The following is a 17,885-nucleotide window of genomic DNA, read 5'->3' as shown; positions in this document are numbered from 1 at the left end:
AAGCAGTCTTTCTATAACCTCTGGATATTCCTGAAAATGCATTTACATAATCAAAAGGCATTTACGTTCCCGCTAATTCCTCCTTTACGGAGATTAAATGGGGGGAAATGGAGCGACTAATAAAAAAAATTCTGCATGTCCCTGTCAAAAGCTGGCAAACATATTTAAATATTACAGGTGCTACCCACTGATATTTTGCCTAATGCACTTGTGATGTGTTTTGTGGAAACTTCTCATCACCACCCTTCCATTTGTTTTCAGTTGATGACACATTCTGAAGAACATCCATCTATTTAAGCTGTGTTTAATATGGGGCATGCAGTTTCTTATACTGAATAATAAAACAAAGCATAAAAAATATTAAGATTTCATATATATTTAAAGAGAGGAGGCAGTTAAGACCTTCCTGTTGCACTATAACCTAGGACCATGCAGAGATTTATTTTTTAGATCCCTCTGAATCTATGTTTAACATACGATTTTTCGCAATAATCTAAATCATGAGTCAAAACAGTGTTATGTTCCCGTGAACAAAGTGCTATGTGAGCCGTTTTTTTATGAATAAACACTTTAAATTTCATTTGTGCGTCTCCTTCACCATATCCTGTATATTCTCTCACTACTGTATATCTCCTCACACGTCAGCATCGCGTACAACTAGTGGAGGACCAAATTAAAACAAGCATTTCTACATATCAACACAACCCTCTTTCTTAACTGCAGTAACACCATCATCAGATAAAAAAATATCATCCATCCATCCATTTTCCAAACCGCTTATCCTACTGGGTCGCGGGTGGTCCGGAGCCTATCCCGGAAGCAATGGGCACGAGGCAGGGAACAACCCAGGATGGGGGTCCAGCCCATCGCAGGGCAGACTCACACACCAGTCACTCTCACATGCACTCCTATTTAGCAAGTCCGATTAGCCTCAGCATGTTTTTGGACTGGGGGGGGGGGAAACCGGAGTACCCGGAGGAAACCCCACGACGACATGGGGAGAACATGCAAACTCCGCACACATGTGACCAAGACGGAGACTCAAACCCGGGTCCCAGAGGCGTGAGGCAACAGCGCTAACCACTGCACCACTATGCCGCCCTAAAAAATATCAATCCAATAAAATATCAGAAAACTTAAAGAATACTTCTTAGCTGAAAGTGTTTCACTTCAGAAGCTCTTTTTTTTATAAATATGTGGCAACAAAAAACACCAACACAGAAATGCTGACAGTCCATAACAACTCAAATATTATCGTTGTTGCTTTTTTTTACTTAAATAGTCTCTCGGGTTTCTTAATTGTTCTTGTGGTCCTTCTTAAGCTTGCTAAGCCGGATGACTCTGCAGCTCCACTTGTGACATATATCTTGTCATCTGCTTGCTCTAGCTGCACGTCTGTCACATCATCACTTGTGGAAGGTTGGAAGGCTTCTGCTGTCTGCAACAGGCTGTGTCTCAGAATTTTAGCATCTTTAACTTCTTTACAGTGTAGGATCTGGGTGCAACCCGCTAAGGAAGAGTGGCTTTCCTGGTCCATGCATCTCTGACCTTGAAAACATCACCGTTCTTCACTTGCTTTAGATGTTTCACTGACTTGTCATAGTGATGCTTCCGTCTCTGTTTTGCAAGTTTGAATTTTCCTGTTTTTCCTTTCCAGAAAAAGGCAATGCTGCACGAAGTCTGCGATGCCTCGATAATTCAGCAGGCGATAAGCCGCAATCTAAGGGTGATGCTCTATAGCTTAGTAGACCAAGATATGGGTCAGACCTACATTCAACAGCTTCCTTCAACGCTTGTTTTAGGCTATGAACCCACTTTTCAGCTTTGCCATTGGACTGTGAATATGATGGAGTAAAAGTGGATGAAGTCATATTCTGCTGCAAATTGTCATTCGCTGCATTTAAAACGAGGCCCATTGTCACTCGTTACGTTTCTTGATATGCCATGTCAGGCAGAGATCGACTTTGTTGTAATCACTGATTGGTCTGGTAGCAACATCATTTCTAGTCTTAGTCTGTTCCCACCTTTTCCCACGGTGTAGCAGGAGGGACAGACAGCAGTTATTCTTGGCTTGTTTGCTTGTCTGCTTTGATGTTTTTGAGACACACTATTCTGTCCCGCCTCAGTATTACGTCATTTACGACACCGTTGTTGATGTAATCAATCACTTGCTATAACTCTGGATCTTCGGCAGTTTCTTCAGCTGTTTGTTGTGATTTCTTGTGTGTCACTGGCAGTGTGGATGTCACTATGGAGACATGAGCTCCAACATCCGTTTCTGAACTATTCACCAGGCTCACTGCTGGTACATGAGACGACATATCAGCCAAAATTATGTGCTCTCCTGGAGTGTAGATTAACTGGAGGTCATACTGCTAAAGTTTCATCATTAATTTCTGGATTTCTGGCAACGTGTCATTTAGGTGCTTTTTCTTGCTATCAGTGACCAGTGGTCTGTCTCACCTGTGAAGGTAGGTAGTCTGTAAATGTAGCGATGGAATTTTTCTAGGTCAAACACAAGGCCCAGACTTTCACTTACCTACATTCAGATTGTGTCATTGACCTGGATGCAGAGACCACTGGCTTCTAATCTTCTCCTTCTGCTTGGAGTAGCACCACACCGGGCCCACTTCTGGATATATCTGTTGACGCTTTGAGCCTCTTTGTTGGATTGTAGTTCTCTAATACAGAAACAGACATCAGAGCTGCGTACAAGTCAACTCAAACTCTTGCTCATGCCTTATCATCCATTGGAACTCTGTTGTGAACATCCCCATCACTCTTAGGACTTATTTCTCGCCTGTGGAGTATGGTGTTCACCTTCATCTGCTCAGGTTCCGCGCCCTTGGCTGACAGCTTGTCTCCTAAAAAGGTCATTTCTTATACAAACAGTTGACATTTTTCTTCATTGAGCTTTACACACATCGTATGATTCTGTTTAGCACTTTTTCCAGTCGCTCACTCTGTTCCTCCCTTGAGGGTCCCCATATGATTATGTCATCGATGTAGCACTTGACATTATCCAGGCCTTCTAACATCAGCTCCATGGCCTTACGATAGATTTCTGAGGCTGAAACAATCCCAAAGTGCATTCACAGGAATCCATACCTGCTATATCGTGTGTTAAAGGTACAGTATCTTGAACTTTCGTAATTATTTGGCAGAATCCATTTGGGAACTGTGCCCCTGCCATATTACTGACTTTTTCATCACGCTTTGGAATTTCATAATGCTCACGCTTTATGTTTGCATTTAGGTCACCTGGATCAATGCAAATTCTCAAGTCTCTGTTCTTCCCTATGCATGCCGTGGAGATCACCCACTCGGTCGACTCTTAGACGTTTGTGACTACATACATCTCGGTCATCCTGTCTAACTCTGTCTTCAAGCGTGCATGCAGTGAAGCTGGAACGCGTCTCGGTGCCTGCTTTACAGGCTGGCCATCTCTTTTCAGTTTGATTTTTTTTTTTAGACACCTAACCCTTTGAACACATCTGTGTAGCTCTGGACGACGGAGTCTGCCATGTCTGAGTCTGGTAGTGCGGGAGAACAGCTAATCTGGAATGTTCATTTAACCAGTCCCGTGTACTTCGATGCGTTGTCAGCAGTGATTCGCGTTCTTCAGCCACAACTGCAAAAGTAATATTATGCACTTTGTCCTTCACGTTTATTTTCCGCCTGCATTGACCCACACTGTCTATCTTTTCTCATTGTAGTCATTCACCGCAGTAGACTTTCCGTAGATCTCTGGTTTGTCTTTCATCTTTCTAATGTCTTGCATGCTTATTAATTTGGCCTTTGCTCCAGTGTCTAATTCTGTCATTGTATGTGTCTTCGAAACACGTACCTTTCATAGGTAGCATTCTTCTGTGGCGAGCAATATGCTGTGAACTTTTCGATTATGGAGTTATACCTTTCTTCAAGTAGCGAATACTTCAGTTGTCTGTGGACCAGCAATGGTGAGTAGCAACGTGATCTTCCTTGCATCAGGCTTGTTATCTAGCCTGTCGGCTGCCATGTACAGTTCAAATTGCTGCCTGAACGCCCTCCAGTTGCTATCAACATTCCCCGACAGCTGAAACCTTTGCAGTCCAGTGGACACAAAGAATCCATAATTAATCTGAGGACCGCAGTGAACTAGCAGTGCACTCCTGGAATCATATTATGTTCCCATGAACAAAGTGCTCTGTGAGCTATTTTTTATAAACAAACTTTTATACTTTGTTCACATGTGTCCTTCACCATCTCCTGTATGTTCTCTCACTACATCTCACACGTCAGCATCACTTATGACTATAGTGGCCGTTTCAGGACCAAATTAAAACAAGCATTCCCACATATCAACGTAAGCAGCAGGTCTTACCTCTGTGTTTTTATTTTTAAGACTGGGAGAAAATGAAATGACAGATCTCGCTACAATTCCATCTCCCCAGCGGGGAGCCTTTAAGTCAAGCAGTACTGTCCCCATCTTGAGAATTTCCCCTAGTTCACCCCTCAATATGTTTTTCCTTTTTTCTCTAGTGCTTTTGTTTACGGGCTGGATAAAATGATCGGAATATGGCTCGCAGTGGGGATAACGGTGGGATGATGGGTCACGCTGTGCGGGCAAAACCCTTAAGACCCCCGGAATTGGGAGCAGTGGTACAGACATAATCATGGATGCTGGGCTTTCTATTAGACTCCCTCTATGGAGCCGCGGAAGCGTCTGGAACCATAGTGTGCCCAATGTCCCGAGCAAGTGTTCCTCCCCAGCAGCATCTTTGTAGTGAGCTTTAAGTACTGTAGTCCACCCCTGATTTACAATCACGCTATGCAGAGCAGCTGGTCAAATGGGGAGCAGCTACGCCCGGAGATCCCCGGAAAACCATGTTCTGTTGGTTGTTTTTGATCCCGCCGGAGCAGACTGCGTTGTGTGCTGGCATTGAGGATCGGATCCAGTCGTCATAAAAATATGTATATATTGGCTGTTAAACGAGGACAATCCAGCCTCCTCTGTCTTAGACGTGCTAAGGTGCTGGCAGAGAAAGGTGGTGGTGAGGAGTAGGACTAGCTGTGGGTGGTGCCGGAAGGCACTCTTCTGACCGTTAGCGTGCGTTTCACCGGGATTTGGCAGGCCAACGTCGCTCTGCCTTCCACCGTTTCAGCTCGAAAGACACAGCTTGCACGCTGCAGACTTTCCAAAGAGTTCAGGCACGACAGGCGCTCGGAAACAAACATTCGCTTTGCCGAACGTTTAGAGAGAGGAAACAGAATCAGCTACCTTGGGCAGACTTTTCCCCTTCGACAGGTTTGCCAGGAACTGCCGAACGCTCGTGCTGCTGCTGGCGTGGTCCTGAATGTTAATGAAGGCCGGGCACGCCGCTTACGGGAAACGGCTGACATGGAGTGGCATCGCTGAGAGCTGACATCAAGGCCCGGTGAAGCAGGCAAGGTTTCAATGGGGCGTCCCTGCCGGTAGCATTAGCACTAATTAGTCTCGGGAGCCTGGTCGCTGGCAGGTTAAATACAGACTAATCAATGGGCATAAGGCAGTTGGCACAAGCTCGATCCAACCCGGTTGGACCATCACCGTCACGGGTCACTCACATTCCTAGCAGGCATCCAGGCTTCCTTCTGCTCTTCCTCTCATACCGGCTGTCTTCCTCTTTCCCCTACACTTGCAGCTCATTCGTCCGTTTCTTGCAGGCAGGCCTCTTTTGAATTAGGCCTCCTTTAATGGGCTCGGGCCGGCCGCTGGCCAAGCTTACAAGGGGCCTTTTGGAAGAGGCCTTGGCCATCTGAGATTTTCAGGCACGGTTAGCCACAGGTCTGCTGGGAAATGATTTCCAAGACTGGGAGGGGGAGGGAGGGGGGTTGTGGTAACAAATAAATTATTCAACAGTGCAAGATTGGCAGTAGCCCCAGACAAAAAAAAAAGGGATTAAGGATTGATAAACCAGCCAGACCCAGTATGTTACACCGACTCATGGAGGAACACATAAAAATGTTTATAAGGCTGCTCATGTCTGTTCACCTTGCTCACAGAAGTCAGTGGCTTCCTCATAGTCTTGTATAGGTGTTTATATTGAAGGAGAAGGGTGTCTGATGGATATAGTTCTAGCATTTACTCAGAAACCTAAAGGATGCATCTGTATGTTTGCAAACCAAAATAATCATATTCAGCTGGCACTGGGTTAACTGATGTCATCAGCAATGAAAACTAGATTTGGTGCAGTTGGAAACGACAGCATTGTATTCCCTGTACATTTCCTCTGGCTATCTAAACTGTACTCGTCCCACATGCACATCCTGTACAATTTCTAGAAGTACCGGATGGATCACCTGGAAATGTAAATGTTAATGAATGTGTTTTTTACCGGAATTCTGTGAGTCCTTTTCGTGATATGTAGGTAAGTATATTCATTTATTGCACATTCCACTTGTATGTCAATTAGCAGAATCATTCCCCACGAAATACGTTTTAACTTCTCACATTCACATAGTTAAATGCCATCTGCGTTCACCCTTCCCTTTGCAGTGACTAAGCAGCATCACTTCAATTTTGGGTCCACCTGTCTCAAAATGTTAAGTGCCGCCCCTCCTACAATCTCTCTGAAAAGGATCCACCAAACAGTTAATGAGTTATCTCAAGTGCCAAAACTGCCAAAACCAAAGCATCTGCAGCAACAGTGGACTGGTACTGAGACGAACTGCCAGGGAATAAAATAATTACATGCAAAAAAAAACAGCTAGTATATTCTTATATAGGGTGATGAGAAACGTCCTTATGGTAGGAGTCTTACAGTAAAAAAATAAGCCATTATCTTTTGCATCGCGGACTTTGCAAAAGCCGTGCAGTTCCTGGAATCCAGTGTAAACATCACTGTGACTGTGACATACGCGGGAACCGCTTTGACATTCACTGTATTTGTTTTCTTCTGTTCTAGATCACAACGACAAGAAGGGGAATGAGCTGCAGTGGGGATTTTTCTTTCATTATTCCGTCATTCTTCAGTTCAGATCAGCCTCGCGGGCAAAGCGACAAGCCCGGTCCCCCGAGGAGACGCTCGATGTGCGTCTTACGCCGCGTGAGCACGAAAGCGGCCCAGCTCACCTGTTGACATGCCGTCCTCGACAACGTCCGCCGCGTCTAACGTCTTCTAACGCCTTCTTTGGATAAACCCACAAATATAAAAACTGTACGGTTTCTGATGCTGCTCATGTCTTCTCTATTAAAGACACGGATGAAGTGAAACTTTTCATCCATAGAAGAAAAATCAAGGCAATAATTATGTTGACACTAAAGATATATATCCTGAGTGTTTGACCAGGTAAGAGTTCAGCAATTCAGGCCAAGGCCAAAGCAGATTATCTGATGATTGCCTTCAGTACTGAAGGGCTTCTTTCTTCAGCTACATAGTTGTATTATTCACAAACACATACACACACACACAAACTTGTATATCTTTACTGAGGCAATATAGATAGACACATTGATGCTACTGTGGATTTAATAGACAAATCCATCATTAGGCAAAGACACAAGCACTTCCAGGCTGGGCTGTGCATGAAGTCAAATACACCATCACTTACGTCCTTTTTAGGACAAATATTTCTAGCGACCATTCAGCCGTTAAACTTTCTGAATGCTTCCCTCCAATGTGTATAGGAAATACTTCAATACTGAGACCCAAGGGAAAAGCAATGCATGAAAATATATCAATATTTATATATTACTGTTACAATGACTATTGCACCTGGTTGTATTACAGCCGGATGTCAGAACGTTCCTTAATGCTGTGGAGTAACAGGAACCAGTTGTTTGTTTTCAAGTTTGACCGTTGCACATCCGTTTGGTGGTGGCTTACTGCATACTCATCTTTTGTACATATTTTTTTATGTTGTCAGACTTTTTCCTCCAACTCCCAACGAACCGGTTTGTACATAACGCAGTGAAACAGCCATCAGTTATTCCGAAGTTATGAGTTTGCATTTCTTGTCCTTGCTACACTCATTTAGTGCAACCTTGATGCTGCTTATATTACAGATGCTGGTTGTAATGCATCAAGTTGCAAGAGTCTGCTTTGGCTCTATAGCCTTCTGATCTACATTCTAGTCTCAAGTTATCACCTTGCACTCAGATGTCTGTAGTGGTGATGTAATCATTGCAAAAACTGTTTTAATTAGTCCAATATTTTACAAGACTGAAACTTGAAGCCTCTTATTTTAATTCGAATGTCAATCTATACTATAATTTGTTGAGTGAAAGTGAGACCATTGATAGATTGATTGTTATCTGTGTACATGAGCATGTTTATTTCAAGTATATATTTCATCTCATCTCTTTTATGGGAGCTGGATCTGTTCCATAACTAAATTGCTTTTAATTTCAAAATGCCTACATGAGGTTTCAGGCTCCACGGACGGCGCTGTGACGGAAGATCTGAACGGAAAGGTTAGCGAAAAGTAACCTGCCTCTGACAGCAGCACCGTGACGTGATGCGTTGTTTCCTACATTACAGAGGTTCTTCTCATTCTTGGCAAAAAGAAACTGTTTTTCTGAGATTTCAGAGATAGTTTGACGTCCCGGACATTTGGCTTGTTGGTAACATACTTGTGTTTATTTGTTGTGTAACTTTTGTTATAAACTGAAGATTGTATATGTTTCAGGGCCGGTGTATGTAATAATAATAATTATTATTATTATTAATAATAATAATAATAATGCTTAAACCCAGGCGATTTGGACCATTAGTGTCCCTCAGGGTGCGTAAAATAGATGGATATATATATATATACACATACTGTATATGTGTATTTATGTTTTTTTTTTTTTTTTTGCTCTGTTCCTGTGAGGCGTGTCCATGTACATTGAATGAGGTCTTTTTACACGCGTCCCTGCTGTGCTGAGGCCAGAGTCTGCATTTTAAAAGGCTCGCTCGCTGTCTCCCCGCCGCTGAGAAGCAGCCCGGATCCCGAGTTTAAACCGGGTCACATTCTACACGCTGTGGCTCGGTACAGTAGAGGCTGCTTATCTCTCTTTGTTATGACCTGGATGTAATGTCACCGCGGGAAATATAATGTCCCCTGTAAACTGTCACCGTTACCTAAAATAAAACATCAATACCTCCAGCAGTGAGACGACAGAAGTGTGACTCGCGTTCTCCGTCTAAAAAGGCAACTTGCATAATTTTGTGTTTTTTAGACCAACTGTCCAGTTATTGTTTGTGTATGAGGGTTAAATATTAGACATTTCTGTATCATTTAGGTGTTTGCTTATGGTCAGAATATATACATACATATATTTATATATGTAAGAAAGAGAGAAAGAAAACAACAACGGAAATATTGTAGCTGACTTTGCGCTCTGAACACAGATAGTTCCATTTCACCTCCTCCCACCGTGCTGGTCCACAGGGCAATAAGGCTGGGCTCCTCCACATCACCCGCCCCCCACTGAAGAACCCACATCACCCGCCCCCCAGGCGAACGCCTTGTTAGTTCTGCAGCCAGATAACCGGCCAGCTGCGGGCTTGTCAGTTCACAATCTGCTTTAATTTCACAGTTCCCTCCATCCATCATTAATCCAGCCAGGGACAGGAGCCCCCTGCAGACCGGCTGTACGGCTTTATCGCTGCAGTGCACTTTCATCGGCCCAGTTTGGGACCGCTAACGGAGGGGCGGTGGGTTCGCAATTACTGTGAACATCATCCCGCACGCGCTGGTTGCCCAGTTAACATGTAGGACCACGGGGTGAAAAATGAATGCATGTCACCTCTGTTCGTCTGCGGTCAATAAGTTTAACCCAATTATAAACACTGTATACAGTAAACTATACAATTCCCTTGGAGATCCTTGGTCAATTAAATGAGGTAAAAAGATGTTGTGAGCAATTTATTTCCTTTGGAATTCTACCAAAAGATTGCATGCCTGGGATTGCTATGGGAATGGAGAGCAAAGCGCCGGCCAAGTTAACTTTTTAGTCTTGTCATTTTTCATGAACGCATATTTTCAGGTTTATTAAGGATTAAAAAACAAAAATAATTGCTGTTGCATATACGATTAAAACAATACAATTAGTTTGTGCTGTTTACCGGTCAAAATGCAACTGGTAAACGACAGAACAAAATACTTGCATTCGCTACAGCCTTTAGCTGCATATATGTAAAATATTTCAATAATGCAGTCATTTCAAAAGTGCATCAAAGTGCATCAATGACCTCCAGGTGAACAGCATTGCTTTCCGGTCCAAGTGATGTCAGGTGTAAATTGTTTCAGCTAATAGAAACACACGATAGCCAATAAGAAAGGCTATAGGACCTAATTTATTTAGGGAGCATCGCGGTTTTACTTGATAGCAAAAAAAAAAAAGCTTTTTCATGAAATCACGATTGCATCTACTAGTTTGAAAATATACACCTGGTTTATCGCAAAAATCTAGTTTATTATTAGTTTAGAAATCACACAGTGATTTGGTATTAAGGCAGAGTGATTTGCCCCAACCCCCCCTATAATAGGCCATTGCGACCTATTATAATGGAGACCACAAGGCTGTAAGACTTTAGTTGTGCTTGGATTTGCCATCTGGTTTGGGTTCTTCAGCGGGGGCTTGGGAGAATATTCGACCGGCGCAAGCCTCCTTAAATCATGGGGATGAGGAGCTGACGGAGAGAGGGGACTTAATGCAGGGAGATGATCTGGGTCAGCAGCGATGCAGTGGTAAAACACTGACTGGCGATAGCTGGCACTGTGCTGCACTGACAGCAGGGCAAAATTCCCTCCGGAAAAAAATGTGCTAACTTAGTTAATAAATCTAAAAAATTTAATTATTTTAAAAGACACTTCAATTATCAGACCCAAGTCAATAGCCCCATACACCACTAAATACATTAGAAGAGTCTGTATGTGTTTCATAAAGTATTTTCTCTGAATTCCCGTTCCCTTTATTCTACGTTTTCCATCGTACAATTAAGAAAGGATGACTTATGTGCCTAAAAAAGAGTAGAGTTCACATCGCACGCTCGTTAACGACGTAGTTTCTCACCAGTAATTTAGTTGCTGTTGTTACATCTGTTATCATCCTGATAGTGGAGGACTACAGGACATGGATATATTCAGTGATTTTGGAGTTTACAGACACTTTTTGAAACAATTCTGCTATTAGTTCTTGCGTCAATGATGTTAGCCATATCGAAATTCTTAGACTTTCGTGTTCCACACGTACGATGTTAATGTCATCAATATGTGTAGCAGACTTTTGGAACCGATTTAGGATACAAATCAATTATTCTGGTTTTTCCACAACGAAAGCGCATAATGTGGGAAAATGTACACGCTCCCTAAAGCTGCCATCTGTTTCAAGGTCCCTCCCTTTCCATATGAAGAAGAGACAGTGGGGCGCCTGGAAACGGGGCAGAGCGGAGTGCAGGCGCGATGCGAGCGGTCGGGAGTGAGCTGCTGGGTCCTGAACATCTCTGCGCTTTCGCCTTTTTGCAGAGGAATTAAGGGATCGAGAGCCCGGTGCAGCAGAGAAAGTGGAGCCATTCAGACTTTCGGAATATCTGGGAGGAGACCTTTCGGGAGAAAGGTCGGAGAAGTTGTACTCCATATAAAGAGCAGGCGCGCTATGGCGGGTTGCAGTTGCGCCGTAATGCATCATTGTAAAGTTATTCGGATACTTTCTCCGTTGCTTCCCTTTCTCCTTATCGGACTATTGGGAGTAAACGGGCAGTACGGAGAGCGAGGGATGTCCGTCCCGGAACACGGCTTCTGCCAGCCGATTTCCATCCCCCTTTGTACGGATATAGCCTACAATGAGACCATCATGCCGAATTTGCTGGGGCACACGAACCAGGAAGACGCGGGGCTGGAGGTGCACCAGTTCTACCCGCTGGTGAAAGTTCAGTGTTCGCCCGATCTCAAGTTCTTTCTGTGCTCAATGTACGCCCCGGTGTGCACCGTGCTGGAGCAGGCTCTCCCTCCGTGCAGGTCGCTCTGCGAGAGGGCTCGGCAGGGCTGCGAGGCTCTCATGAACAAATTCGGCTTCCAGTGGCCAGACAGCCTGGCTTGTGAGTCCTTCCCCGTGCACGGAGCCGGCGAGTTGTGCGTGGGTCAGAACATGTCTGATAAACCCACGCCAATCAACCCAACACCTGACGTGACAGAACCGCCCGGAGATGACGGTGGTCCCAAAGGGCGCTTCAGGTGTCCCAAAGCTTTAAAAGTGCCTCCTTATCTAAATTACCGTTTCTTGGGGGAAGAAGACTGTGGGGCTCCATGTGAGTCTACAGACTCCAGTGAGGTCATGTACTTCAACCAGGATGAGTTGAAATTCGCTCGTATTTGGATTGGCATCTGGTCCGTGCTGTGCTGTGCCTCGACCTTGTTCACAGTTTTGACCTACCTAGTGGACATGAAGAGGTTCAGTTACCCGGAGCGTCCCATCATCTTCCTCTCTGGCTGTTACACGATGGTATCTGTTGCGTACATTGCTGGCTTTCTGCTTGAGGACAAGGTGGTCTGCAACGAGAAGTTTGACAGCAACGTCCGCACGGTGGTCCAGGGCACCAAGAAAGAGGGCTGCACCATTTTGTTCATGATGCTGTACTTCTTCAGTATGGCCAGCTCGATCTGGTGGGTCATCCTGGCCCTAACGTGGTTTTTATCAGCAGGGATGAAGTGGGGCCACGAAGCTATAGAGGCGAACTCCCAGTATTTCCACCTGGCCGCTTGGGCAGTGCCGGCCATCAAGACCATCACCATTCTGGCTGTGGGGCAGGTCGACGGCGACGTCCTTAGCGGCGTCTGCTTCGTGGGCCTGCACAGCGTAGACGCCCTGCGCGGCTTCGTGCTGGCGCCCCTCTTCGTCTACCTGTTCATCGGCACCTCCTTCCTGCTGGCCGGCTTCGTGTCGCTCTTCCGCATCAGGACCATCATGAAGCACGACGGCACCAAGACGGAGAAGCTGGAGAAGCTGATGGTGCGCATCGGCATCTTCAGCGTGCTCTACACTGTGCCGGCCACCATCGTCATCGCCTGCTACTTCTACGAGCAGGCCTTCCGCGAGCAGTGGGAGCGCACCTGGGTCAGCCAGACGTGTAAAACGTTTGCCATCCCCTGCCCGCAGCATCCGCCCCCCAAGATGAGCCCCGACTTCACCGTCTTCATGATTAAATACCTCATGACCCTGATCGTTGGCATCACTTCGGGGTTCTGGATTTGGTCGGGCAAGACGTTGAACTCGTGGCGGAAGTTTTACACGAGACTGGCCAGCAGTAAACACGGCGAGACGACCGTCTGACGGCGCCGCCCTGCTGGTACCTGACCCCCTATGGACCAATTGATGGCCATTTGTGCGGCAAAGTGATGGACACTTTCATAAGGTTTCTTGTAAATAAGCATTTGAGATTTTTGTAAGTATATATTTGTATTTAAAAAAAGACACATTCACTACTTTTAATTCTACTTGTATTTTGGACAAAATAGAAAAGGTACGGTTTTCTTTAAAGTGTAAACTCTCCTTGAAAATAATGTCATACGTCTGAGTTTTACTTGGTTTGTGCACAGCTGAGGTCCCCCCCCCCCCCAACCCTTTGTATAGTTTACAATCAAAATTAGGCATCGAGGGGGCCTGGAGAGAGCTTTTGTTTGTACATAACTGGCTGTATTTGGTCCAAATGCCTTTTATCACAGTGGGTCCGTTAGCATCCTCTTCGTAATGAGGCAGCCCTTGGTGCTTTGACTGACTGTTTAGGGTTGGCGGTGCCTCCGGTTTTTGTTTGTGATTCGGTTCTTTCAAGGGCATCGAGTGACTTTCTGACACAATGAAATTAAAATTCTGAGCTTCGGAACGCTTTAGGCTTCATTTTCCCTCCGGATCTAATGATTCCTGCACATTTAACGGCAGAGAAACTTGATATTTTTTTTCCATTGAAAGTTGGGATGATTGTAGGAATCATGGCTAATGGGATCTTTTTTTTTTTTTTTTTTTAAATAACCGCTCCTGATTCTGCGATTGGTTTGCGAGAACATACCGGAAGTAAAAGCACCTGTGCCATAGGTACGCATTGATCTAAGATGTAACGTTATGTTACGGTTTCGCTGAATAACTATGGTTTACTTGTTGTTGAACCCCAAAATCCACTCTCTCCATCATAATGTGGCTTTATCTTGGGATTATACTTTTTAAATTTTTTTCCTCTGAAAAACAAATATTCCAAATCGAAATGCTGTAGTTGGAAAGTCGAAGTCGAGTGCCTTTGTTCCTTTTATAACTCTGTCCTGTAAGGGCTTAAAATAGAGCCCGGCGCTGCGTGCGATGCACAGTGGCCGTTCAGCTGCCCTCGTCAGAGGTGCTCAAACAGCTGAAATACCCCAGCGGCTGGCTGAAGAGGCTTTGGAGTGAAGCGGGCCCAGTCGGCATGTGTCAAATGCCCCCACCCTCGTTTAGTCATCGGGTCAGGGGGGTTCGACTAAAATAACCAAGCCAGGGCCGCTTTTTACTTCTCAGACATCGTGCATACTGTGGGCCCTGAAAAGACGCGGGTGCACAGGGCAAGGTGGCACGGGGCAAGGTGGCAATGACCCAGGAGTTTCTGTCCACGTGCTGAATCCATAGCACAATAATACTACGATATGTGGGCAGATTCCTTGTGCGTTTGCTCATTTCCGGGTGTACCGTTCGGGGGTGCTGTTTTTAGGCTTTACTCTACTTGCCACATTTATACATCAGTGGTGTTTTTAAATACGTTGTCATTTATCGGAGTTTTTGTTTTGTTTTTTTTTTTTTTTTTTTTGGTCAATTTTTGATTTGGTTTTTACTTTGACCGCAGTTGAAGAGGTGGTGGTTCCTCCGTTTCGGTCGCTTCCGCTTGAAGGACCTTTATGTTTGAATCCTGGAGGGTGGTCTGCTGTCTCTCGTGGCCTTATCGGGGGGGCGGGGGTGCTCCCCACGCAGTCAGCCTTACCGTTATCCGCAGAGGTCCCACTGATGTAAGAGCCGGCCTCTATCGCCAGATCTAAATGCTAAATTATCATAATTTTCCAGTCTAACACAGTATTACATGTTGTTAAAATAAATGTTTTTGCCATTTATTATGTGAAGGTTATCGAAAATAAGCTGTCAAGAGGCCAGCCTTGGCACCTACACCTGTCTCTGTGCACAAACACAAAGGAACAACGTATGAAGTTGCACATTTTCTTAAGTGACTGATTTTATTTCCGTAAAAGCGGGTTGAATGCATTGTTGTCCCCAGTTCCTTTTATTGAATGAATGTTGAAGTATTTATCACCTGCTTTCCTTCCACTGATGTTGTTCATTTGTGCTTTTTTTTTGCATGATTCTCCAAAAAAAAAGAAAAATCACCGTAAAGCATTTTAAGCCTATATTAAACTGTACTTTTTCAGTCATATCTTTAACGGTCTGCATCGCCATTTTGTTTGTTTGTGTGTGTGTGTGTGTGTGTGTGTGTGTGTGTAAACTAATAGACTAAGAAAATTCTATACTAAAAAGGGTTCAAGTTCAAGTTACGATTCTCAAAACGTTCCTTTTACTGCACAGCGGCTGCTTGTCATGATGGTGTTGCTGGCGGGTAACGCATCACCCAGAGAATTTTAAGGGTTTTCCAGTAGCGGCTGAATTGCAGTATCGCTAGTTTTCTTTCACTGAACACTGTGGTGCTTGGTGTCGCAGCGCCGGCTAACCAGCTTTAGTACGGTACTGTAGATGAGAGCCTTGTGAAAACGCCTGCACGGTATTTCCTGAGCTCTACCTCGTCTTAAGTTTTGCGGCGGCCGTTTTGTCTGGGTTTATCCTGTCTGCGGCCCTGGACTTCCAGTAGTGATTATGTGGTGTTAGTGTAATTGTTACTCTAGAGTGAATCACGTAAACCTTTAAGGTGGGCTGATCGCAATAAACGGCAAGCCTCGGCAGGCGCGCGACTGAAAGAGAAATCCCATCTTCGCTAGGTAAACGTCCATAATGTTTATTGACAGTGGGATTAAACCGAAGTGTATTACGTTACCGGGCCTTCAAAACCGAACAAAGTACAAGTGCCGAAATAATATCCGCGCTCATGTTTTTGTGGAAGTCGAGCTCCAGCTCGGCGTTTGCAAACAGTGAGCTGTTATCATGCCTTTCACTTTGCTTAGTGTGGAAGCAACGTGGCAGAAGCAGCGGGAGCCAGCAGTCGGCAGAGAAGCGGCTCTGGCAGCTCGCCCTCGTTAAGGCCGCGCCGGAGACCGCTCTCAGCACCGGGTGTGTATGAGCAGGGCGCCCAGGAATGCCCCTGTGCCGCATTCCCGGGCCCGCTGCTCCGCTGTGCTCCTTGGCAGGAATTTACGGCCTGACGGAGGCGCAGGTGGGCGGGAGGCGAGCCGCGTCACGCCCTGTGCCGCCCCATCGGGAGCGCCTGCTCCGGAAGCACGTACACCAACCCACCGGAAAAGGGACGGGGGACATTCCCAACCTGAAGCTGTGTCCGACGCAGAAGTCACTAAGGAGAATTTGGCTCATAGGTCCGAAAAACTCCCCTTCCAGATGATGAATGTCTGCCTCAGGGCGCATTGCACACACAGGAGGCACTGGGAGCTCTCACCTGTTTGCTGATCGCGTTCTTCTGTTTTACCAGGAGTCTGTTGCATTGCTATTCCTGGTTGATCTGCAGACATTGTTTTTAAGAGAATGAGGGAAAGACTGCAGAGATTCAAATCCACGCATTAAATAAGACAGATTTTTTTAAAATAACAGTAAGTGAAGGTGAAACTTTATAAGGAAGTATTGCAAAAAAAAAAAAGTAATACAAAGTTAAGCGCAATAGTGGTTTATTTCAGTACTATAATAGTAAGGTGGATTGTTCATATTCAATACCTCTACCAAATAGTTTTAAATCATCCATTTAAACTGGCATTCTGTTCGGTATCACCTCTGCCTATACTGCCTGTGATTGCTCCCCGGTCTTCCATGTGACCCAGACTAGGATAAGTGATTGGAAGATGGATCACCTTAAACCTATAAATGTAGTGTCTAAGCAGGTGGATTATAAAATTTTCAACCTGCAGCGGATTATCTAATTAGACAGTCCTGTCCTTTGAATTTCTGTCTAGGTATGTGACTTCAGTGTATTCTGAAAGTGTGTGTGTGTGTGTGGATCACATTTGGGGCCAAAATGTCCCCAAGTATGGTAAAACCTGAAATTTCCTTACTTTTACTCTTTTTCAGGTCTCCATTTGGATAACCTCAGTTTTATAAAAATCTGTGACTGCAATCAAAAAACTAAACATGCCAAATGCATTTCATTTGGTTACTTATAGTTAAGGTTAGGGCTGGGTAGGGGTTAGGGTTTGGACGCTCCCCAGTTGGATAGGTGTGTGTGTGTGTGTGTGTGTGTGTGTGTGTGTGTGTGTGTGTGTGTGTGTGTGTGTGTGTGTGTGTGTGTGTGTGTTTGCCTCACAAAGTGAGGTGTAATCCCTGAAGGTGTAATCACAAGTTTGATGTAGCAGTAACTCTGTTACTGTTCCACTGTCACCGGATCAGTTGCTGACATAAAGGCCCCACTGTGTATGAATGCTAACCCCTCCTTGGAGCACTGAATCCATTGCCTCACTTGTACACTGAGAAAACATTAGATAAATGTTAATCATCACAGATAATTATGATTATATGGTATGCTGGTTGCGGGGAAAGGAAAAAGACCATTGAACCGCTGCCTACTGTCATGCATCATTGTGTGCTGGTCCTGTGCTTTGGGTAGAGGTGAGTCTTCGGGGACTGGAATACCAAGATAAACTATCAGGCTGTCCATGCAATGGCCTCTCATGAAAATGATCCGCAGCTGAAACTCTTCCAGTTGGTATTTTCATTTGGTTCTGCTTTTTCATCTTAAATATGCACAAAAGGTCAATTTAAT

General features: G+C 44.9%; 2 protein-coding genes across 5 annotated transcripts in view; both read left to right on the top strand.

The window, feature by feature from the left end:
- LOC125719336 (cyclin-dependent kinase 14) overlaps window positions 1–9,819 on the top strand; it is a 77,012-nt gene extending 67,193 nt beyond the window's left edge. For all 4 annotated transcript variants that reach the window (XM_048994005.1, XM_048994008.1, XM_048994007.1 and 1 more), the window contains one exon: window positions 6,927–9,819. The gene's annotated coding sequence lies outside the window, so the exon portion shown is untranslated. The remainder of the gene's footprint in view (window positions 1–6,926) is intronic.
- A 1,566-nt stretch (window positions 9,820–11,385) lies between these two features.
- Window positions 11,386–15,396, top strand: LOC125719335 (frizzled-1-like). Its single transcript, XM_048994004.1, has one exon. The coding sequence runs from the start codon at window positions 11,606–11,608 to the stop codon at window positions 13,277–13,279; it is 1,674 nt and encodes a 557-aa protein (XP_048849961.1). The 5' UTR covers window positions 11,386–11,605; the 3' UTR covers window positions 13,280–15,396.
- The last annotated feature ends 2,489 nt before the right edge of the window (window positions 15,397–17,885 follow it).

The sequence above is a fragment of the Brienomyrus brachyistius genome, chromosome 23 (assembly GCF_023856365.1).
Source record: "Brienomyrus brachyistius isolate T26 chromosome 23, BBRACH_0.4, whole genome shotgun sequence".
Lineage (NCBI taxonomy): Eukaryota > Metazoa > Chordata > Actinopteri > Osteoglossiformes > Mormyridae > Brienomyrus > Brienomyrus brachyistius.
This window is presented reverse-complemented; position numbering and strand designations above follow the sequence as displayed.

What these genes read in the sequence shown, in the direction of transcription:
- LOC125719335 (XM_048994004.1), top strand. Translation starts at nt 11,606, where the DNA reads ATGGCGGGTTGCAGTTGCGCCGTAATGCATCATTGTAAAGTTATTCGG.